Genomic DNA, 25715 nt, shown 5'->3' on the forward strand with positions numbered 1-25715 from the left:
GAAATCATCCTCGTTTTCGCTGCCATTTCAAGGACGCCTATTGCCGCCGTTGCCAGCGCCGCGGCCACATCGCTGAAGTCTGCCGTGCCGCCAACCCAACTCCAGCAACCCAGCAAACCCAACGATCCTATTTTTCACCGAGGAATCGCCGACCGCCGTTTTCACGCAACGTTTCCCGCCCGGCTGACATCTCGCACTCTTCAAACCAACGAGGTAACTCCCCTTCTTCTGTAAACTGCAATTTCCCCGCTGCGGAAAACAAGCTATTTGTTTCTCTTTTCCTCAACGGCCACCCCTGCCAAATGGAATTAGACACCGGTTCCAGACATTCCATAATGCCTTGGGAAAAACTTAAATTATATTTACCTCGTGTTAAACAAACTGACTTGAAACCTTGGGAACCGGGTTTGAGTGATTTTCAGGGCCATTCAATTCCAGTATTAGGATGTTTAAATGTTCCTATTGAGTTTAAAAAATTTCAAGGGGTTTTACCTCTCTTAGTGGTTGACGGTCCTAAACACACATTACTGGGACTTACATGGTTACAACCTTTAGGCATAGAAATTTCAGGGGTTAATAATGTTTGTGACTCTTTTGACTCAAATGATTTATTGAAAGAATTTCCCGAAGTTTTTTCTAGCACTCTGGGTAAATATACAGGCAGCCCCATTTCATTTAATCTGGACCCAAATATTTCGCCCATCCGATTAAAGCCCCGCAGAATTCCCATTCCACTTTTGCCTAAAGTGGATGAACAATTGGACAAATTAATAGCCCAGGGCATCTTAATTCCCACTGATCATGCTAAATGGGAAACTCCTATTGTAACGCCTGTTAAACCGGATGGCTCTATTAGAATTTGCGCAGACTATAAAGCCACGATTAATAAAGCCTTACAGCACAATGCCTATCCAATCCCAGTCGTGCAACAACTCTTGCACACCTTAGGAAATGGGTCCATCTTCGCGAAGTTGGACCTGGCGCAGGCATATCAACAGCTTCCCGTAGATCAAGACACCTCTGAGGCCCAGACAATTGTAACGCATAGAGGTGCCTTTAAATGCACCCGCCTCCAGTTCGGAGTCTCTACCGCACCAGGCATTTTTCAGGGTTTGATGGAACGCATTTTAAATAATATTCCTGGGGTCGTCCCATATTTCGACGACGTATTAATATCAGCCACATCCAAATCTGAATTATGGGATAGAATCAGGCGCGTTTTAACTAAATTTAAAGAGACAGGACTCCATTTAAAAGCAGACAAATGTTCTTGGGCCGTTCCCAAAGTTGAATTCTTGGGTTTCACCATAGATCGTTTCGGAATTCACCCCACAAACGACAAAGTTGATGCTATTAGAAATGCTCCTACCCCCTCAGATAAGACAGACTTACAAGCATTCCTAGGACTCCTTAACTTTTATTCCGTCTTTCTTAAACAGAAAGCGACGGTGGCAGAACCGCTCCATAACCTCCTAAAGAAAGACTCTGCCTGGACGTGGGGACAAAAAGAACAAGCCGCTTTCGCAGCAGTAAAAAATTTACTTTCCTCCAACAGTGTCTTAGTTCAATATAATGTAGCTATGCCCTTATCCCTAACCTGCGACGCTTCACCGTTCGGCATAGGTGCTGTCCTCAGCCATAACTTTCCAGACGGCACAGAAGCCCCAATAGCCTATTATTCTAAAACTCTCTCGTCAGCTGAAAGGAATTACTCCCAACTCGATAAGGAGGCGCTAGCCCTTGTCGCTGGAGTTAAACGATTTCATTATTATTTATGTGGTCGCCCCTTTACCTTAATCACCGACCATAAACCGCTTTTAGGCATTTTGGCGGGAAACAAGCAGACTCCCGCCTTTCTTTCCCCTCGCATGACGCGTTGGACTATTTTTTTAGCCGCTTACAATTATACATTAATCCACAGGGGGGGGGAAGAGATAGGAAATGCTGATGCATTAAGCAGGTGCCCCCAAACAGAATTAGTCAGTGATCCAGCCCCTGCCTCAAGCGTTTTATTAATTGAAACCAGTAAACAAACTTTATTAACAGCGACAGAAATAGCCAATCAGACACAAGTAGATCCAATTTTAAAATATATCAAACAATGGATATTAAAGGGATGGCCAATTGAACAACAGCCAAACCAATTTCAACCCTTTAAGAATAGACAGTTTGAATTAAATGTGTTAAAAGATTGTATATTATGGGGAGACAGGGTTGTTATTCCAAAATCCTTACAGAAGCAAGCATTGCAGCTATTGCATATAGGTCACCCAGGAATAGTCAAAATGAAAACTATTGCCAGAAGTCATTTATGGTGGCCAGGGTTGGACAAGGACATAGAGTCATGGGTGGGTGGTTGTATACCCTGCCAGAGAACAAGACCCAACCCACCAAGAGTTACACCATCGGAGTGGCCAACACCAAGAGGGCCCTGGTCCAGAATACATATTGACTTTGCAGGACCAATCAGGGGCCAATCCTTTTTACTGGTTGTGGATGCATACTCCAAGTGGCTGGAGGTTGAACTCATGGCATCCACAACTACTAGCGCAACTATAAAAGCATTACGGAAAATGTTTGCCACACATGGTATTCCAGACACTTTGGTATCTGACAACGGGCCTCAGTTAACAGCCCGTCAAATGGAACTATTTCTTGCAGACCTGGGCATAAAACATGTGCTCACTCCACCTCATTTTCCCCAAGCTAATGGACAAGCAGAACGAATGGTTAGAACCACAAAAGAAGCATTAAACAAAGCACCATTAGGAGATTGGCAACAACAAATCGATGAATTTTTAACCATTCAGCATATTACGCCATCAGCGTCCACAAACAAAAGCCCGGCAGAACTGTTAATGGGCAGAAACCTTCGTTCTAAATTAGACAGAATTCACCCAAATTACCAAAATGACCAAAAAGAAATAAAAGTACAAAGCGAGAGACAGTTTAACATTGGGGATTTAATTTATGCTAAAGACTATGATTCGAACGACAAATGGAAAGAAGGAACGGTATTAGATAAAACAGGTTTTAAAACATACATCATAAAATTAACAGATGGGCGCAGTTGGCATCGGCATGTCGACCAACTACGCAAAAGAATTAAAACTAACCCAGACATTTTGCCTACTGTAGACAAACCAATAGAGGACTTACCAGAACCACCTCGAGACTCCAGCGATGGCTGCTTGTTGCCCCTGGCGGCCGGCGAAGATCAAAATGCATCATCGCAACCAGGCCCGTCAGAGACTAGCCTTAGCGGAGCAACGGAGCCGGCCGTCCAGGCAAGCAGCTCCCAGCAAAATGAACTGCGCAGGTCCCAGAGATCTGTAAAGCCACCAATCCGCTTACAGGACTATGTGACGTGGATTAACACGTAATCGTGGTCTCAGCTAAAGAGGGAGGGGTGTTGTGTTTGTTTAAAAATAATCGCAGAAAATCTGTGATTGGTTAAGACGCGGCTATTCGGAAAATAGCCGCGAAAGTTAAACGTTTGTCAGTTTAAGAAAGCCCGCCGTTTTTAAGAGTATAAAAGGGCAACGGGTTAGCCGTTGCCCTCATTCGGATATTCTACTGCTCCAGAGATTGTGTTTCACCTCGCTATGAATAAAACCAGTTTGATTTAAACCACCGGAGTCCTGACTTTTCACACACCTTTTTCTCTGCCCAGTCATTCCTTTCATTTGTATTTACTAGCAGCAATTCTTTTCTTGACTACTTTCTTACGGGAAGATGTTATTGTGATATTATTTCATTCTTGTTTTGAGTCAAGATGGCAAATCTGTGTCCATTAGTTCATTTGAGTAAGGATTTCTGTACATAGAATCCAGACGGGCATTGTTGGCAGAGAAGAGCATCTATCATAGAGTAAAACACCTCTAAACTTGTATGTGTACTTGAAGGAGACTGCATGGGGGCTGTTGGTATACTGTATATGCAGGGTCAAAACAGCCCACATTAGGATGATTTTGGGTTGCATTGAAAGATTAGTGCATTTGGATGGTTTTAAAAAACATGGGTTCCTCTATCAGAAATGACAATAGTAAAAATGAATTATCAAAATTTATTTATGTATTTATTCATTCATTCATTATTATTTATTAAATCAACTTCTATGCCTCCTACTCCCACTAGGACTCAGGGCAGCTTACAACAATAAATAATAATAATAATAATAATAATAATAATAATAATAATAATTTATTAAATTTGTATGCCACCCCTATCCAAAGACTTGGGGTGGCTCACAACAACAATAACCAATGCAGTACAAATCCAGTAAATAAAACTAAAGCTAAAAACCCACTATCATTTAAAAAACAGTCAATACTACCCAATCATAACCACACATAAATCTTACTGGCCAAAAAGGGGATACATCAATTACCCCATGCCTGGTGACATAGATAGGTCTTCAGAGTCTTGCGGAAGGCGGGGCGGGTGGGGGTAGTTCGAATCTCCGGAGGGATTTCATTCCAGAGGGCCGGGGCCACCACAGAGAAGGCTCTTCCCCTGGGGCCCGCCAGACAACATTGTTTAGTCGACGGGACCCGGAGAAGGCCAACTTTGTGGGACCTAATCAGCCGCTGGGATTCGTGTGGCAGAAGGCAGTCCCGTAGGTATTCTGGTCCGATGCCATGTAGGGCTTTATAGGTCATTACCAACACTTTGAATTGTGTCCGGAAACTAATCAGCAACCAGTGTTGACGAGACTTGGGCGTATCTGGGAAGGCCCATGATTGCTTTCGCGGCCGCATTCTGCACGATCTAAAGTTTCCAAACACTCTTCAGAGGTAGCCCCATGTAGAGAGCAATAAACAATATAAAAGAAGTCAAATATTAAAACAATAAAACCCCATTATAAAAATCTACCAAGGCAACAGTCCACTCAACAAAAAGGCATACCACTCATGCACAGTTCAGCTATGACAGATGTAATATTCATGGGCCCCAGGCCTGCCAGCAAAGCCAGGACTTCACAGCCTTTCGGAAGGCCAGCAGAGTGGGAGCAGTATGGACATCGAAGGGGAGTTGGTTCCATAGAGCAGTGTTTCCCAACCTTGGCAATTTGAAGATATTTGGACTTCAACTCCCAGAATTCCCCAGCCAGCATTCAAGTTGCCAAGGTTGGGAAACACTGCCATACAGCCATGGAGTCTTATTTATGGCTACACTAGAGGAAGTGACTGGAGAAGAGTTTCCTAATCATTTCCTCTCAAAGCGATTCTTCATCTAGGAGAAAGTTACATGTATTTTTCTGCCCAGTGGACATAAGAAAAAGGGAAATCTGCAGAATACACTCACTGCTCTTTATCATCTTATGAAAATAAAATAAAATAAAATAATAAAATAAAATAAAATAAAATAAAATAAATAAAATAAATAAAATAAATAAAATAAATAAAATAATAAAATAAAATAAAATAAAACAAAACAAAACAAAATAAAATAAAAAAATAAAAAAATAAAAAAAATAAAAAAAAGTAAAGTAAAGTAAAGTAAAGTAAAGTAAAGTAAAATAAATGACGTTTAAAAACAGATCGCTCAGCTCGCATAATGGCTGAAAAACAGCTATTGAGAATTGAAAATTGGATGAGATAAGAAATGAGGAAGATGGAAAGAATATTTTTATCAATTTCTCTCTTTCTTCAGTTCAACATTCCCTTTCTTGGGCAGAATGGAGTACCCAAATCTAATTCCAGGGTAGATTGGAGACAATAAAAAAATACATTTCAGAGAAATTATAGGCAATCAGGATTAACAGCAAAAGAGGAGAAATGATAGATGGCCACAGGAAAGACAGAATGGCTTCCTTGGGTTTGGTAAATATGCTGGCTAGAGGCAGGAGCAGGATCTGGGAATGGTGGCATCAGTGAGGCCAGGAGAGGTCAGAAGGATATGGAGAAGCACCTGACACAGCAATGGCTCCAACAAAAGGGAAACCAAGAACAGTAGCATGCAACACAGAGTAGATCAGTGGTGTCAAACTCAAGGCCCTTGGGCTGAATCCAGGACATGGGGTACTTAGAGCTAGCAGAGAGCCACCCTGGAAACAGTGAACGACCAGCTCGCCATGCCTCTTTTGATGAAAATGGAGCCTGGGAGGGCCATGTTTAGCCCTCCCAAGTTCCGTTTACACTGGCAGAGGGCTGCAGAAGGCAGTCACAGTCAAAAGAGAGCCCAGGAGGGCAGCACACTCCCTCCCACACTCCATTTTCACTGAAGGAGGCCATTGCAGCCGAAAACATGCTGGGTAAGGCCTCTGGAGGCCCTAATGGAGCTTCTGAGGGGCAGATCTGCCCCTCAGAAGCTCCATTTTGGCCTACAAGATGCCAGGCGAGGCCTAAATGGAACTGCATAGGGAAGCACAGAGCTAAGAGGCTGGAGAGGAAATTGCTTGCTTAAATAACTGACCCAGTGTAGCAGGTTAGGAGGAGAGCAATTGTGGGCAATAAGAGGTATTTCAGTGGGTCAGGCCTTCCCCACCCTGAAATATCTCATGTGCACTTAATGAACCTCGCATTCAATTAGTGAATGTGTGAGTGAAAAGAGGGAGTGATCAAATTCAAGGTACAAGATTCACTCCCACGAATCCTCAGGCAGGCTCCAATACATTTGTAACTCGAGGACTACCTGTACCATGAGATTTGGGAAGGAGGGTAGATCAAAAACTATGACAACAATGCATCTGATCAGAAACACTATATTGATGCCATGATGTCTATTAACTGGGGTTTTATTATTAACTTATTTATTTATTAATATATATAATATATTTAAATATATATATGTATATGTATGTATGTTTTCATAGATTTTTACGGGTACGGGTATGAAGGTCTTGGCATTTTCTGGTTTCTTCCCGTGTAAGTTTCAGAGATTTCTGGCGACATTTCAACGAGGTCCCACTTGTCATCTTCAGGCTGGTGCTTTTGTCCTTGTGCTAGGGCGAACACAGCGAGACCTAGCACAAGGACAAAAGCACCAGCCTGAAGATGGCGAGTGGGACCTCGTTGAAACGTCACCAGAAATCTCTGAAACTTACACGGGAAGAAACCCAAATGTGCCAAAACCTTCGTATGTATGTATGTATGTATGTATGTATGTATGTATGTATGTATGTATGACTATTAGTAATTTATTAATATTATGCTGCAAGCAAGTGGTACCAAACCAATCTTTAAAGTGAATCACTTCTTTTGCCTCCTTATTGTTTAGAATGCTTTGCAATGTTGATATTGGTTTGAAACACGTTAACCTGAGTATGGAAAAACAAAGGAAGGTTAGATAGTAGATGCTGGAAGAGATAGTGGAGAGATCGTGGAGAGATAGTGGGGGAGAGATAGTGGGGGAGAAAACTCACCATTTTACCTTCTGGTGATGGGAACATGGCATTCTCAAAACTCCAAAGCTGTCCATTGACTCTGAAATTTATCTATACTGTGGAATAACAATTCCATAGTCACTAAATAGAAGCAAAAGGTTTAATCAGCAATAACGAATATAGACCAACTTATATAACTCTAGATAACCACTAGATGGCAGTAAAGAGATGCCAAAAATCCACTTTTAACTAACTTCTCTGGGCCATCCACATCTTTATCCCCCAGTTCTGATAGCTGTAAGGTCAAATACTTGAAATTCACCCCCACTCCGGCCACTAGTTCATGGTTTGGGAAAGATTTTCTTGAAAAACTCACCAAGGAAAATCCAGATTTCTTTTGCAGTCAGCAAATGTGGCAAAATTCATCATTCTAGTTCAGACATATACTGGTAGTTTTGTAGTTTATATTCTAGAATCTAAGTACAATATTTCAACAATCAATAACTATATTGTAAAATGATATAATATGTACTATCCTATATATCTGCTTTTTAATGTTTGTATGATTAAAACTTTTTTTGAAAAAATCAAGGCCTGCGGCCCAGATGTGCCCCACGAGGCTGTTAGATACACAGCCTGCAAATGCTGGCAGTGCTCCGACCCAGCTTTCACAGAAGCAGGAAACCCTCCTCCCAAAGAAAAAAACCCCCTCTCTTTATTTACACTTGTGAATTAACTGCATTCGCCTACCAAGTCCAGGCAAGAGTCCTGCAAGGACTTAACTGAAGCAATAGGCCTTATCAGCTTATTGCGACAATTGCAAAGCCGTGAGCTCTCAGCCGAAAGAGCTCTCAGCCAAAATCGCACACAGACACAAACAGGTGTCCCTGCATGTCCACGCATGACTTACTCCCTGCAAGCACGCAACACCGTTCCACCTTAACAGCCCACCTCTGAGCAGCAGCATGCAGAAGCGATTGCAGGGGGTAGGGGGGTGGCGCTGGGCAAGCAGCAGAGCTACTTGCTCAATTATTTTGAGCAATAACTGCATGTTGGAAGCTTTAGATCCATCTCTGCCTGTTATTTCCTGAGAAGCTGGGAAGTTTTCACTCCAATCCAACCAGGAACTCAAGCAGGTAAAATCTGATTGGCTCTTGATTTAAAGGGCTCCCTATAGCAGGGCCTGGCTGATGTTTATAGCCTATAGCAGGGCCTGGCTGATGTTTATAGCCTATAGCAGGGCCTGGCTGATGTTTGCTAGCTATGTGCAATAAACAGCTGAAGTCACTAAACCAGTGTTTCCCAAACTTGGTCACTTGAAGATATTTGGACTTCAACTCCCAGAATTCCCCAGCCAGCGAATGCTGGCTGGGGAATTCTGGGAGTTGAAGTCCAGATATCTTCAAGTGGCCAAGGTTGGGAAACACTGCGCTAGAGGGACGACGACGACATTGAGCTGGCGGTTTGGAGGAACGCGGGAGCGAGCTTGTGGCGCTGTCCAGGGCTGATCTGGAGGAGGCTTGTTCTTGCTTCGCTTCGGCGCTGCTGCGCGTGGGACGGCGGGTGGAGGGGGTGGAGTGAGCGGTTGGGGAAAGCCGAGCCGAGCAGGCGGGGAGGACTTGGCGAGCGGCGGTGCCTCTCAGGAAGGAAGCCCCTGGAAGGAGCCCCAGAGGAGAAGTCTCCCTCTTTGCCGGGGGAGGCTTGCCACCCCGGTCCCCTTCTCTTCTCACCACGGGCTGTTATTTCCTTGCTGCAGGAAGAAGGGAAGGAAGTTTGGCGGGGGGGAGCCGCCTCCGCCGTCGTCGCCCTCGCTGCGGAGAGTTGCCGAGGAGGAGGCCGCAGCAGCAGGAGGAACAGCAGCCGCCCTGCTTTTTGGAGCTGGACAGCGATTTCTCGCCGTCCCCGCTTTCGGACCCCTTCGCCGCCAGCGGTGAGGTTGAGGGTGGCGGGGGTGACCTTGGGCTCCGCGCCCTGCACGGATGGAGAAGCCCAGAAAGGTTTGGTGGTGGTGGGGGGCTCGGAGGTGGAAGTTGGGCCTCGATCGCCTTCTCTCCCCCTCTACGCTTTACCCCCCCCCTCCACCGATGCGGAGCAATGCTCGTCTCCTTTCTCGCCTTCCGGAGTCGGGGGGGGAGAGCCTCCTTGATCTCCTCGACCCACACCCTCCGCCTTCTATGGGATCGTGGAGGGAGATCGGGGACGAAGAGTCGAGGAAGATTCTTGCTTAAGGGATAGGGGTGGAGTGGATGGTTCTGTTTTTTTTTAAGGGGTGGGTTGAGGAGCTCCAAGTCCCCACCCGCTTTCGCTGCCGCCTTGGGGGGAGGGCGGCCGAGAGAAACTTATGGGCGAATCTCCTTCGTCTTCGGCGACTTTTTCAAGAAAGTTACGGAGGAGCTGGAACTTTTGGGAGGAGAGTTTAAAGCCCCCCAAAAAGGAGGAAAGGAAAAGCGGTAAACGACGCATCCGCGGAGGTCTTCAGTTTGCCCGAGTTGGAAGCTCTGCTTGCGAGGCAAAGAGTTTTGCAAAAGAGAGCTTTGTGCTCCTACTTGGTATTTGAGAAAATGCCTATTTCTGGAATGCAACAGCCGCCGCTGCCGCTGGTTGGCTGGGCTGCAATGGACATTCATAGAGTGAGGGGCTTTTTAGAGTGCAAACTTTTGGACTCCTAACCTTGTGCTTCGTTTAAATATATTTACGGGGTGGGAACTTGGTGGAGCTTCAAAATCAGTTCTACATAGAATCAAGGACTGAAGGCCCCAAAGGTTGCTGCTCTATTTAAAAGATTCTTTCTGGCTTTTGAAAACTTTCAAGTTGAAATACAGTTCGCTTCCTCTGATAAGAAGCAATTTCAGATATAGATCTGAGAATTACGGATCTTTTTAGGTTTAGACCAGAGCAAGCGGTTTAGACCAGAGCAAGCCGCCCCGAGTCTTCGGAGAGGGGCGGCATACAAATCTAAGTAATAAATAAATAAATAATAAAATAAAGCGAGCATATGTAAATTAAAATCACCCCATGCTGTTAGTTTAATTTCAAGACTGAATAGCCCACCCAGCAGGGTAACAAGGGTTCATGGATTTAATTAGAATCTTACCAAATGCATACTGGTTTAAATGTTTGAAAATAAATTGATCAAATGTGATTATCAAATATTCTTACTGACGTGGATTCCTACATACTATAGTAGTCTGGAAACGTTAATTTTCAGTCATTTCATAATGGCTGTGTTCATGTAACATAGTGCACAACAAACTAATGTGACACATTTTAAACCTAGTATTTTGGGTGAACTCTGCCTGAGTTATTCGTTAATGGTTCAGTGAGTTGTCCAACCGCAGAAAATTAGATTAATTCCATAAAATGCTGTTGAACATATGTGATCTTAGTCAGTGTTTTAAATAAAAGTTGCCTATGACCTTATTTACAGTTATATTGCTTGAAATCTAATTTCAGCAGCAATATATAGTACATAATAAATACATTTTTACACCAGGCAACTGATAATTGTATTACGCTATTAAGTACTGCCAGTAAAATACAGGGCAGTCAACTTTGCCTCATAGAAGTTAATTTATGTATAGGCATGATTCAAGATAAGTGAAAAATCACAGTTAAGAAATGGACATTTGAGCATTATCTTTAATTAGCTCATCTCTATGACCTTTATTAACCATGGTTTTAGATTATTTATTCTTTCTTTCCCTGTAGAAGTTTTATGTAATTGAAGTTAACTCGGGTGTTCTAGGTTTTTACCGTACTTAATGGAAATAGTTTTAATTTTATTTAGATTTTATTGACAGCCATGTTGTGTTTTTTTGTTATGTACAAAAGAGACCAGTGAGTATAGTATGGTTTACTTACAAAATTCATCTTAAAAGTATGGTTTGTTAATTTACCAATTGTTTCTTTTTTTAACAGAATTATTGTTATGACAATGCAAGTGTTGGGTCAATCTGGTGGCAGCAGCCTATTTTCTAGCAATACTAACCTTAACTTGGCACTGTCAAACGACATGTATGACTTTTCTGAACTTTCCAAAGCTGAAGTGGCAGCACCTCAACTTATTATGCTGGCAAATGTGGCCCTCACGGGCGAAGTTAATGGCAACTGTTGTGATTATATGGTTGGTGTGGAGAGGCAAATGGCTGAACTGACAACCGTGGGTAACACCAATTTTTCAGACAGTGATGGAGAAGGAATGGATGATTCACAAAGAGCAGAGAATGACTCTGAAGAAGTAGAAGATATGGACATAGACCTTATTACTCCTGAGGTTCATGATGCGGAAGCAACTGGACTATCAGAGTCTACTGATCCTCACTCTTCTGATCAAGAAAAAGTCTTTTCATTGGAAGCACAAGATGCTCAGGGGAGCATAGATGACAAAAGTAAAGGTTTGAAGAACAAACCATTTCGTTGCAAGCCATGCCAGTATGAGGCAGAGTCTGAGGAAGAGTTTGTCCATCATATTCGGGTACACAGTGCCAAGAAATTCATTGTAGAAGAAAAAGCCAGGTTGAAGAAAATGACACTAGCACTACAGAGGAAATTGATTTTTCTAAGGGGCCTATAAGATGTGATCGCTGTGGTTATAACACTAACAGATATGGTCATTATTTGGCTCACTTGAAGCACCACAACAAAGCAGGAGAAAATGAAAGAGTCTATAAATGCACTATCTGTACATATACAACAGTCAGTGAATATCATTGGAAGAAGCACCTAAGAAACCATTTTCCACAAAAAGTATATACATGCTCACAGTGCTCCTACTTTTCGGATCGGAAGAATAACTACGTGCAGCATATTCGAACTCATACAGGTATGTGTTGCAGCTTTTTGAAATCTGTTAATGAGCAATTGTATAGATTATATTTGCAACATTTATTCCATCAAACTAACAGTCCTCTAGGTCTGCTTTATAGCTAGAGCCTTTTGGAGTAGATTTGAAGTTGATCGATGGAAAAAGGGATATCTCCCATTGTGAATGGAAGTGATTTCAATACCTAATGTAGGGAAAATAAAATTGTCCACCTACCAGGCATACTGTGTTCCTACTGAAAGCAGTATAATACATTTCGGGACTGGAACAGCCTTTCAATTTAATGCACCATAACTATTCCAGAGCAGTCAATTTATTTAATATTTATTGTTGATATATACTATCTAGTACATTCTTGATGTAAAATGTTGTTATGGTTTCTAAATTAGAGGATGTTTAGGATTGGACCAATTTAAGAAAAAACATTTGCAATAGCTGTTAACTAAATAGGATGTTCTGAAAAATCAAAGCGGTAGTCATGGCAGTGAGATTGAAATTTGCTCCGTTTTGTATATGTGTTTTCACATCCTTGGTTGCATTGTTGCTACTGTCATCTTGACATTTTGGACTACCCTTATGGGTGCCCATGTTATAAACTTCCAGAAGTACTAAGATGGAAAAAGAATGATATTGAATTAAGCTTTGAGTTGATCTAGCAAATAATAATTGGATTTAAGTTTAGGTTTGTTAAGGTAAATTAGATATAAACTACATTTAGCTTGATTTTACCTTTAACTAACTGATACAACCTATCATCTTTAACACAATTTATATAAAGCTTTTCTTTTCATTCTTCACTGATTTTATGATTGTATTTGTTCATTGAAGAAAAATGGTTGCTTTTATAATTTGAGGTAAATAGGATACGTTTAGTATGCAAATTCATGAAAATATTATTTCTTATGAGTCACTCTATAACTCAAATCTTATGAGCCATCCATTCCCAGTTTCTTCCAAGTCCTCTGGTATTCCTCCCATTTGCAATGAGAGTTTAGAAGAAATAAGAAACATGGGGAGAGTCTTCTATTCTTTTTTATTAGGAAGTAAGAGTTTTGTTTGATACAGGAACTTACGATCCTAGAGTACAATCCCTGTTTCCCCCAGTTTTAAAGTAACAGAGCAGAGCAGTCTACCAATTGTGCAGTGATTTTCACTGTCTCTGTCATTCTAAAGTTAGGAAAGGAGGGGTGATGATTGCTAGTCAATCATGTGATGACTGTGAAAACTATACTGTGTAGGTGGGAGGAAGGGCAGTTTGGAAGCTTCTGAGGGAGAGCATTTTCTAACAGTGCTCAAGCACGCATGCTTAGCCGAGTTTTCCTGCTGCAGAAAAATATTTATTTTGTATTCCTGGATAACAGCTAGGTTTACAAAGCAAGAGAATTACTTTTTAGGTGAAATATGGCAGCTTGTGAATGTGATAGGATTATTAATGTTTGCAGTATTTGCCAGCTATGTTGAATTCTGGGAAAATAATTATGACAACAGATTTTATACTTAATTTTAATGCTCTGTTTTCACAGGCGAGCGTCCCTACCGATGTTCTATGTGTCCTTATTCAAGTTCTCAGAAGACTCATTTAATGAGACATATGCGTACTCATTCAGGTTGGTAAAAAGGCAGTTCCAAAGGATTAAGATGGTATTTTAATACATGCAAGGTTGCAGGCAGCATTTCAGAGTTTTCCATATTAAAGCTAGCAATGCAGGGCTACATCAGCCAAGAAAAGAAAAAACAGAAAGCAATTATTTTATGGTGCTAATTTCTGTTAAGTATCACATATGTTTGTTGATGTTCAGACTTTAAGCCTTTTAGGAAGATAAATGTTAATTCTTCATTAGATGTAAAATTCAGTCTGCATTATTTTCTCAAATCCTATAGAAAATATTCACTATTTTGGGAACAGTTTTATATATTTTATGCATCAGAACACATAAAGTGCTTTCTAAAATGGGAAGGTGATAGATATATTTGGTTATCATATGGATTGTGGGAAGGTCTGACATTTGAGGGTATACCCTGTTGCTGACCTGATCTTAAATTACATATTGCAGTATTAATTATCCATATTATATATGAATTGGTTACACTGCAAAATAATGCCTTATTGAAAAGTTCTGAGGAAAAAAACCACTATTATAGACAGTATAAAAGTAACAGTTGCTGATGTAGCAGCAGCAGTTTCTGTAGCCTGGCCCTTGGATTCTTTGCTGACCCACAGAGCCTTTGTTTTTGGTGTTACTGGCTCTGTAGCAGCTGCAATTTGCTTTTTAGAGTAGGAGCACAATTCATTATGGGGAGATAGAGATGCTGTAACCATCATCTCTAAGCTTAGAATTGAGTGAGTGGTATATATCTGTGATGGTGAACCTATGGCACGTGTGCCATTAGTGGCACACAGCCCTCTCCACAGGCACACAAGCTCCACTTGATTGACCAGCTCAGCTCCACTGCGCATGTGCAAGTGCCTTGCCGTTGGCCAGTTGATTTTTGGGTCAGACAAACTCATGCTTTCTCCTCATTTTCTGCAGTCCATGTCTTCCCAGATCTCTGGAGATTCCACCCCAGTGTTGTTTGGGCATGCAAGGCTTCCTCCTCCAGCTCCATTTGGGGATGGGAGGCTTCCCCTCCCCCAGCTCTGTTTGGGGAAAGAGGCTCTTCCCCCTCCCACCACTGTTTTGGGATGGGAGGCAAAACATGAGGTGGCCATTGTGCATGTGCGCATGTGCAGGGGGAGGGTCATGCGGGAAGGGGCATTGCATCATGTGTGTGGGCACTTGCACATGTGCGACAGTGCACGTGCACACACTTTCGGCACCTGAGAGAAAAAGGGTTCATCATCACTAGTATATATAGCATGCTATCAGTGACACCTGTAGTAGCAGTGCAGTAAGGTTGTTTTAATTTGAAGCCTGTGAGAAACATTTTAAAACTCTTATTGCCTAATCTACAGGATGTTTTTTTGTACTTGTATGTTTTCCTTTGGGTTATCTGTGCCACTTAACTAAACATACAACAGATAGTGGCAGTTGAAATCTATGCCCAAAGTTAGGGCTATTTTATAACTTCTACAGCCATGTGATGAAAATTTGGGACCTTGGCACCCTGCCCATACTTATGGCTGCAGGTGCTTTAACTTTCCCCATCTCCGCTGCCCAGCTAAACTTTGCCATTTTTTTGCTTCTGCTGCTGAACAAGCACACCCAGGGTGGCTTTTGTGAGGCAGCTGCTGGGGCCTTCTAGAGACCATGTATGGCCTTCTCCAAATCATGTATAGCCTTGTGAGGTTTTGAACCCTTCCAAAGCCTTGTGAGAAGGCCATACGTGAGCTGGCAAGGCTACATGCTGTTTGGAGAATAGTGCAAGTGGCTTTGGAAGAAGGTCTACCAAGGCTAGCAGCCAAAGGCCACGCTGGACATGCCTTGTCATTAATAGGGCAAAGAAGACCGTGAAGATCAGTTGGCATGGTGGAACACAGGGCAGCAAATGTCTTCTTAGAGATGGGGGAACAACAGCTGCTTTGCTCTGCCCTGTTGGAGATTTCTGGGCATTGGATGTTTTCTGGGTGTTTAGTGCATCCTGAATACCGTCTACTTTCATTCCGTTGTGGACATTTCTTGGACATTTGGCACTTCCCAGGATGTAGTGCATTTGAAGCACACTGCTGGGCCAGGCTGGAGTGACTGAGACTTCCGGGGTGGCTGTGGCCTCCTTGTACTCGCACTGCACTAAACACCCTTCCAGAGTTGCATATGGTCTATTTTGGGCCTCCCCTAATCCCTGAAGCCCCCCACCATACCCCCATCTACCTGGGGCTCCCTCTAAACAACCAGTGATTCTATTTTAATGATGGCATGTGACATCTCATTTTATGACCATTTCACTTCCAGTCCAGTTGTGGTCGTAGGTTGAAGACTATCTGTATGGACTTCTACTTTTACTGTAAACATTCTCCATTGTTCCTTCAATTTGCTCTGTTCAAATGTGAGTGTTATTGTCTATTTGGGAGAATGACACCAGAAGAGTGATATCAGCACAGTTGAAGGAAACTGCATTTGCATAATTACAAAAAGCAAACAAACCCACAAATTATTTACCCCTATTCAGTTTTCTCAGCTACGTAATTTTGCAAACATTTTGAAACAATATGGAAGTTAAATTACAGCAGTTTATTCATCATTTTTGCTCAGAATATTAAAGTATTCCTTATTTCCAAATGGTTGGATATACAGTCTAAGTATTAAAATATTATGTTGCCGGGAGTGGGGGTGGGGAAACTGTTATTCCTTCATTGAGAGTATATTTTCTTTTGGGGTATGTACAATAATTGTGTAAGATAATTATTCACCTATAATTTCCATTTTTCTACATTGCTTTCAATGGACCAGTTTGGTTTGGATTCCAAATGCTAATAATACTATAGAGTGACCTTCTGGTATGTATATAACATAGATGGAATGTCTAATGATTTCTTGCATGGTTGTTTTCTTTCTTGTATTTTGTTGCTTTTTGTGAACATGTTAAGTGGAAAATCAAATTATTCTTAAATGCAAGAAGTTCAATAGCATGATGAACTGTATAAATCTGTAGCTGTACATAATTTGTGATTTGTAATGTAATGGTTATTAATTGCTTCTTCCTTGCTTTAGGTGAGAAGCCATTCAAATGTGAACAGTGCAGCTATGTGGCATCAAACCAGCATGAAGTGACTCGACATGCAAGGCAGGTTTATGATGAGAACATTAACACAGAGAGTGAACCAGATAGGAAAAGGATTGCAGATGAAGCTTCTGATCCTGAAGAATGTTTTCCTGCCCGTAAAAAACAAAGGAAGACATATGATACTTCTTCCAGTGAGCAGGAACCTGTGCTTCCCATTGAGGGAGAGAATCAATTTGCACCTGAAAATAACAGATATCAAGAGCTACATGAACAGCAGGTGGACACAAATATCCCAGAAGAGATGGAAACCCAAGAAATATTGACAGGGCAAGAGGAGATTGCAAAAGATGTTTCAGAGAATAACACTGAAACAGGACTGGCAGTTATGCCTGGGACCAGCTCTGAGGATTCCGATGCCAACATGGAAACAGAAGAAATGGATATTTCATCAGATTTATGCCAAGATATTGAGATGACAGAAATCTGTGAGATGGAAAGTGTGACTGATCCAGATTTAGTACAAGAAATACCATCAGTATTGGGCCACCACATGTTGGGCCGCCAGACAGCGGAGAGGCCCGGTGGCACTGAAATCGGTGGCAGAAAAATTGGCGGTGGCATCCCGAAAGTGGAGGAGCAGCTCCCGATGCTGACCAGCCCAAACCGTCGGCCCCCTTTGCTGCTGCAGGTGGGTAGCCGCCCATCCGTTGGGCTGTTTTCTGCCTCTGGATCCGGAGGCTCGCCCATGGCCACGAGGGCTCCTCCCCAAGCGGCGCCGGTGCCTAAAGAAGATGGGTCCGGTGAGGGGTCTGAATCTTGGCCGTCACTGCCCAGATTGCACCTCCGGCCACGGTGGTGGCCAACAGAAGACATGTTGGCCGCCAAACAGCTGAGGGACCCTGCAGCGGCGAAATCGGCGGCAGGAAAATTGGCGGCAGCGGGGGCAGTAAGGCTCTTCAAGTGCAGCGTACCAACGCTCCAAGAATTAAAGGGGAAGGATCGGGAAGCTGGGGTGGAAGCGGAGTTTTTATTTAAATACGGCTTCTTTAAATTGCGGCAGCAATAGCAAATATGTGCGGGCCGCCGAGCAGCTGAGAACCGTGGCCTCCACTCCAGCCTCTGCCGCCACCACCTGCGCCCTAGAGCGCAGCAAAGCCCCCATTTCAGTGAGTGTTAATTATACTCTGTTAGGTAAAATTATCTTGACAGAATGAAATTGCTCATTTCAAAGTTTAGAAATCAGAAAAATCCTGATAATCAACAAACCTTGAAAATGTCAGTTGTAAAAATTTCCATTTCCAAGTTCTAAGCATCCTGATCTTTTTCTAATTCACATAAAGAGAAATTGAAATGGTCAGACATCTGAAGAATAAATGTTCAGGCACAGGGAGAGAAGCACAACTTTATTTTAAAGACTTTATTAATAGATAACATTTGCTTGAACTTTCTGAAAACACAATGAAAAACTACATATAGCAAAACTGAGCATGCAACCTTTCGTTTTTGTTCATTTTGAAATATTTTTTGTTTTTGTAAATGTATAGGTGTAAGTGTGCTTTCTAATGCAGCAAATTAGCAGATATGAAAACTTGTATTGTCAAAGTCCAGAATCTGCTGCAAAGCCCCATTGCTGTATTGTTGAATTGTGTTGACTCATGTGGGAATCTCTTGATTATATCTCCAGATGGCTCTCAAAAGACTTTTATTTGCTGCTTCAGAAATATTGAACAAACTATAATATTTAATTTTTCCCCTTGAAGAAAGCTGACCTTGCATTATACTTTGAATTATATTTAATTTTTCCGTATTCCATTCTCTTTTGTCTTGGAAATGTTTATAGGTGTTTCAACGTAATTAGACTGAATTGAGAAACCTAACACTTTTGTGGAGGTGTGGATGGCAGATTTGCAATAGAGGCCAAAGATCTGAGGGAGAAAAACCCTTTAGGACAAAAACAAATTGTGTAATATTAGTTATCTGTGTGTGGAAAACTATGTCAAAACTTACTTCGCTGTGACAATCGTTGTCAACTGAGAATCAAGTTGCAACTATATTTATGTTGATCCATCAAACATTGTGGAAATGTCTTCCTAAACAGTTAGCTAAAGTAGCATTATTCATAGTTCTGTTGACGGATGTAAAATATTGTTTTATTTGAGCGTTGGACAGAGACTGGAAACTCCATTACTCTGTGGACTTTTTTTAATGTCTTCCTATTTTAAGAGAGATGCTTCCATTTTGTAAGAACCATTGCGGCCTTGGTCTACATTTCTAGCATTTTTTAAACCAAGTTGGTTGGAGAGAAAAAAAGGCAGATATGTAGTAATAGTGTTAATCACATCAGATGACTTGATGTATTAAAAATGATATATGACTTGAAATAGGTACTAGAAAATGATTAGAGATAAAGGTTTCATAGCAGAAGGGATTAGAAAATAGTGCCTGTATTCTGGAGCATGAGAATGCAAAGGAATGAAGTGTTAAAAGAGCAAATATGCCAGTGAAACTATGTTCTGAGATTTATTGGCTTTATAACTATCATAAATCCCAACATAACCTGTTGTTTGTTTAGAAAAAGACAGAATTACATGTTTTAAAGTATGCCAGTAAACAATGGAATGTCACTTCTATCTTCATGTTAGATGTAGCTAATGGATGAATAAATTAAGATTGAAAGTATAGATAACATGTTTGTTTAAGGTAATTATTTCTTAAATTGAACATTAAAATTATAAGAATTTGGATATTTTTCCAGCTTCTCCTTATTTTCCTTAGTGGTTTAAAAATTTCTGCCATATTATGGCTGTTTTTGTTGAGATAGTTTTGGAACCCTCCTCCCTTTTAAAAATGAATAATTTGTTTGCTAAGGCCTTCTGTTTCTATTGTTATTCTGATTATTTTGGGGGGGGGAGGGAAACAAATTTTAAAAATTGCACTACTGAAAATTGGCCATTCTAAGCTGAATTTCAGTGGTGTAAACTTGTTATAGGCAAACTGACAGGTCAGTTTATGCACAGCATTAATAATTTCAGTGTATAATATGTTTTGCTGATGAGTTGCAAACGGGTTCATTTAAATGTATTGAACTTTCACTATGTAGCTAGCATGCTGAGGTACAGTACTGATATCCAAATAGGCTCAGGAATTGTTTCAATGAATATACAATTTTCCACCTCTAAATTTCAAATCACACTAGCTAAATAACACTTTTGTAAGCTGGCACTGAAATGTTTTATGTTTGGTTGCACCGTGTTTGATGCTTTTAACAGTGCAATACTTGTATTATTCTCTCAATTTAAACCAAAGGTAATTTGTTCGTGCTTGCTATCTACTGCAATGCATGAAGTGCTTTTATACATTTGTAATAGATGTAAAATCAGAACAGATCACATGTCCTGGTTTTTTTAAAAAAATTTACTTAAACTATGTATAAGTGTTTGTTCAAGTTATAAAGTGTTAAACTAAATTGCATATTAACTCCTGAGTGTATTTCCCCAAGCATAGTTATAAGGCAATAAACTTTGTTAAAGACTATGCATAGTGATAATTGGTCTTTTATTCATTCATGTGTTACAAATGCCTATTATATATGAATTTATGGTATGAAGACCTTCATTGGCTTAGTGAATGATAAGAGTGGATATATAATGATACCTCGTCTTACAAACCCCTTGTCATACAAACTTTTCGAGATACAAACCCAGGGTTTAAGATTTTTTTGCCTCTTCTTCCAAATTATTTTCACCTAGAAACCCAAGCCGCCAACAATGGGACGCCCCGCCTCGGGACTTCTGTTGCCAGCGAAGCGCCCATTTTTGCACTGCTGTGATTCCCATGAGGCTCCCCTCCATAGGAAACACCACCTCCAGACTTCCGTGTTTTTGCGATGCTGCAGGGGAATCTTAGCAGTGCAAAAATGGGTGCTTCGCTGGCAACGGAAGTCCGGAGGTGGAGTTTCCCAGCGAGGGGACCTGGGATTCCCCTGCAGTGTCACAAAAACACGCAAGTCCAGAGATGGGGTTTTCCATGGAGAGGAGCCTCAGGGGAATCCCAGCAGTGCAAAAACAGGTACTGTACTTTGGCTGGCAAAAGGGGTGAGTTTTGGGCTTGCATGCATTATTCGCTTTTCCATGGTTTCCTATGGGAAACATTGTTTCGTCTTACAAACTTTTCACCTTACAAACCTCGTCCCGGAACCAATTAAGTTCCAGCAGACGTGGTAGATAAATCCACAGTAACTGAATTTAAACATGCCTGGGATAAACATATATCCATCCTAAGATAAAATACAGAAAATAGTATAAGGGCACACTAGATGGGCCAGGAGGTCTTTTTCTGCCGTCAGTCTTCTATGTTTCTATGTAAGACGAGGTATCACTCTATATATATTAGACAAGAAAAAACATACATACAACCATATTCATTCATATTTACAAAGATGTATATACCAAAATGGAAGAAAATCAGAGTAGTTGCAGATTGGCCAAATCAATCACAATTTTTCATTAAGAAAACACATTTAAATGGGCAATGGATCCCTGCAATACATCAGATTGCAATGCACTTGATGTAGAACAGGATGTCTGTTTAATAACTTTTTGGCACTTAGGGTTACACTTAATTTATTGGGGAGAAAGGGGTTGTGTGGCAAAACCTATGCTGGGTGGATGATAATTAACAAGAGGATACTGCAGTATTTTGAACTTGCTTGAGTCAACATTTCTTTGTTATTTTTCTGGTTTTGAAGGAGCAATGTTTTACTTTTATTAAATTAATTGAGACAGGTAATCCTTATTTTTTTTTAAGATTTTACGATTTTATATGAGCTGTTCTGTTATAAATTATATCATTAACACACATGCCTTGGAGTGGTAGCTTGCTGAGTTCTTCGCAATCATAACAGCCTTTCAGCATTATGAAGGTAACAAACAAAGGAACTTGGAGCCTGTACCTAAAGTTATCGCTATTGCCCTTCCTTTCAATCATAGGATTACAATCTGGGTGCTTATGAAGGGTGTGTGTGTATGTCTGGTCAGGGATTAAAACTCTGGTTTGGATTTCAGCAAGGAGGATTCTCAGCCCTGAGTTGGAGAGAGAGACTCGTGCTGCTGGGCCTACGAGAGTTTTTCCCACCCCACATTTCTTCGCTGGGATTCCCGTCTGCTTAACCACCTAAGAGAAGTGGGAATTCAGAAATTGTGGTTGTTGAACAAAGAGGTCACTTTGCTCAATGATTGAGATTCCTGTTCCAATTGTGGTAGTTAGGCAAGGTCTACCTGTTCTAATAAATACTGCTGCTTGCACATATTCTCTAAAATGATCTTGGAAGAAAAAAACATTAATGGTATCAGAAAGTATAATTCATTCTAAATTATAATTATGGTATAATTATATTATACCACAATTAAAATATATAATTATAATTATATATTATGGTATAATTCATTCTAAATTATAGAATGAAATCCAGTAAGCTTTGTTCCATAGAACCTGAGAGAGAGATAATTTCCCTCTCCATAGCTCCTGCTATTCACTTAGTATGTTCTCCAAAAGGCGATGGAACTCCCAAGAATAACCTGATGGGAGGGGAGCTCTGGAAAAGAATGGTAGCAAGAGAGATTTCCCCCACTGTGTGAAAAATAAAATAAACAAATACAAATTGTAGCTTTTAAAAGGGTAAATTAAGGAATATTGAAGCAACAGAATACCAATAGATGAAAATAACATTTTAATTGACCTATGTACAATACTAAGTTTTTTCTGGAGATATATTCAGTTAGATGGATCTTACTTATTCATATCCAATATATGTCTATAGGATTGGAGCCTTACTGATTCTTATGCAACGGTAGCATATAATAAACTTCTGATGCTTTGAACCTCAACTCCTGTTGCTGGCTATTTGTGCCTGACGAGAGAGATGACTGGCCCAAAGTTACCCAACTGGCTTTCATGCCTAAGGCGGAATCTGAACTCATGGCCTGGTACCTTAACCACTGGACCAAATTGCTCTCTACTATTCCAAATTTAAGTGGAAAGATGCAACAATTTTGAAGCAGGAGATATTTCTGCAACTGAAATGCTGTATCATGAAAGACAACAAATGAGACCATGGTACTGCTGGGGCAATGCATATTTGCAGCAGGCAGAATAGAGGTTGCAACACTAGGGATAATAAAATTAGTGATGATTAAACAGTAATAATTTCTAGCACAAGTAGTCCTTGACTTACACTAGTTCATTTAGTGGTCATTCAAAGTTACAATTATTCTGGGGAATAATTCTGGACACTACTTTTTTTCATACTTCGTAATACCCTATGGTCAGATGATTTTCCGAACGCCATCACTCTACTAAAGAAATAATTCCCTCAACACTGTCAGACTTTCTACTAAATCTGCACTTCTATTCTACTAGTTTTTCTCATCATTCCTTTCACCCATTTCCTCCCATGTTGACTGTATGACTGTAACTTGTTGCTTATATCCTAAGATTTTTATTAATATTGCTTCTTCATTGCTTATTTGATCCCTATGACAATCATTAAGTGTTGTACGACATGACTCTTGACAAATGTATATTTTATTTTATGTACGTTGAGAGCATATGCACCAAGACAAATTCCTTGTGTGTCCAATCACACTTGGCCAATAAAAATTCTATTCTATTCTATTCTATTCTATTCTAAACAATTTAGTACAACAATACAATGCAGCTAAGCCAAAAACATATGTATGCCGGCCCGAATCTACGGAGAGGGGCAGCATACAAATCTAAATTAATAAAAATAATAATAATAATAATAATAATAATCATCATCATCATCATCACCGTTATCATCTAATAAATAATATTACAATTTCAAAAGGATTAGGGGCCTAGCTTATCCAACACTCTGGACCAATGCTGAAGGAAACACACACACACACACACACACACGGGGGTGGGGTGTGTGTTGATGGTGGTGGTAGAGGTTGGAGGGAGAGGGGAGAGAAGAGAGAAGAGAGAGGAGGGGGTAGAGAGGTGTTTTTAAGGCCTTATAGAAAGCCAACAGATCTGGGGTGAGGGATGCTGTTCCAAAGGACAGGCTTTAATTTTCATGATCAGCATCTTTATTTCTTTTTCACTAGACAAAAACAATAGAGAGCAACACGGCCACTATGGAACACAGGGCAATAGTCCTGCTTTGAAAACCAGGGAAAACAAACCTTCTGATAAATCAACCAATGCTTAGAAATGTCCCAATGGTGACAATCTTCCCTTCTAAGGAAAGAACTGTCCAAAAAATATCAGCTACAGTCCACATTGCAAAGTCTCACGATCTACACAGCAAAAATCAGCTTCCAGTTTCCCCTCAACTTTACATCTTCTCTTGAGTTTATGCCTTTCAACTTTCTTAGATTCTGGATCTTCTTTCTTTCTTTTTCTTTGACTTTTCTGCTTTTCTTGTTCCTCTGTAGCTGGGGTGGGCAATTAATTTTGCCATGGGGCCGCATGAGAAATTGGGATGGTTTTAGAGGGCCGGACTAATATAATTAACTCAGTTCTACCCAATACTGTAAAGATCCAGACCCTGGCCTGACCTAAACCCCCAGACCCACTCCACAGACCCCTAATTGTTTGCTTTACGGCAACACAGTGCTCCACAGTCACTGTGCTGGAGTGTTTGCGTGGTTTCTATGCTCGGCCGTTCTCGGTAGGAGGTCGGGGTCTGCTCCACTGCGAGGATGAAAGAGCTTAACGCATCTGCCGGGACTCCTCTGGTTCTTGCTTTCCCCATGATTCACCTGGAAAGCAGGAACCGGGGGAGTTCCGGCAGACGCGGTGAGCTCTTTCATCCTCATACTGGAGTGGACCCTGACCTCCGCAGACCGGTCACAGATAGTGGGCGGGCCGGATGCGGCCCACGGGCCACCCCTTGCCCTGGTCTGCTCTATAGGTTATAATGTCAGCTAAAAAGGTTTAGTTGGAAAAGGTCAAAACGTTTAAGCACCTAAAGTATAATCTATATCGCTCTATAAAATATTTAGCTCATATAGCATTACAGAAATTCTATATAATAAAGTCTTTAATTTTTTGATGTTAGTAAGGATATTTGAAATTTCGAATATGACCTGAATATCATAAAACCAAAAATTGTTTTACAATTTACAATTTCAGTTTTAAAGTGTTGAAGCATCACTTTATCAGAATGCTCCTACCCCTTCTTTTGTCTCGCTTTTTAAACAATATCTTTATTGTTGTTGTTTTTTGTCTAAACAGATTAACAGACTTTGCAAATTATAATTCTCTAAGAAAGTTTATGGTCCTATTAAAAGCTTCTCCGGAATCATTAGTGGAAATAAAGGCAATGCTGGAGATTGACCCTGTTCCAGTTTCATGCAGCATGTCAGTTTTCTATTTTTTTAAATTAAAACTTCTTACACCTTAAAAGTAACAGGCAGCGTGGCACATATAAAAGGTAGCATCCTTGGGCACGTTGGCATGTCTAGGTGCTCTGCCAGAGACCAGTGAAAAATCTAATTACCACATTGCAGATTGAGGAGATGTAAAAAAAACCCCCAATGGCTTCATCCCAGTTTTCTTTCCCATCAAAAACAATGACATCTGAACTAAAATTTCATATGTGTATTCTTCATAGGCATGATTGAAGTAATGTATTTCTCATTTTATTCAATGGAACACAAATAAATGAGAAGACACCATAATTATCTGATAAAGACATCCGGGAAGAAAATCTGGTGTGGATGGAAAATAGCATGGAACAATGGAACTATGATCCCCATCAAAAATCCTCACTACCCTCTACACTAGAAAAAGAGTTGCACTGAACTCAATGGCTGTATTAATTTATTATTATTATTATTATTATTATTATTATTATTATTATTATTTAATAATAAT

The 25715-nt window shown here is 40.8% G+C and overlaps 1 protein-coding gene and 1 long non-coding RNA gene across 2 annotated transcripts in view; one reads left to right on the plus strand and one right to left on the minus strand.

Annotated features, from left to right (window-relative positions):
- Positions 1-25715, minus strand: part of LOC139162161 (uncharacterized) — a 130267-nt gene that overhangs the window by 29336 nt on the left and 75216 nt on the right. The window lies entirely within an intron of this gene.
- LOC139162153 (RE1-silencing transcription factor B-like) lies at positions 9160-13764 on the plus strand. Its single transcript, XM_070742201.1, is given in 4 exon segments — positions 9160-9257; positions 11246-11838; positions 11841-12149; positions 13673-13764. Coding segments are annotated over 3 exon segments (984 nt in total). The 5' UTR covers positions 9160-9257; positions 11246-11255.

The sequence above is a fragment of the Erythrolamprus reginae genome, chromosome 2, assembly GCF_031021105.1.
Source record: "Erythrolamprus reginae isolate rEryReg1 chromosome 2, rEryReg1.hap1, whole genome shotgun sequence".
Lineage (NCBI taxonomy): Eukaryota > Metazoa > Chordata > Lepidosauria > Squamata > Dipsadidae > Erythrolamprus > Erythrolamprus reginae.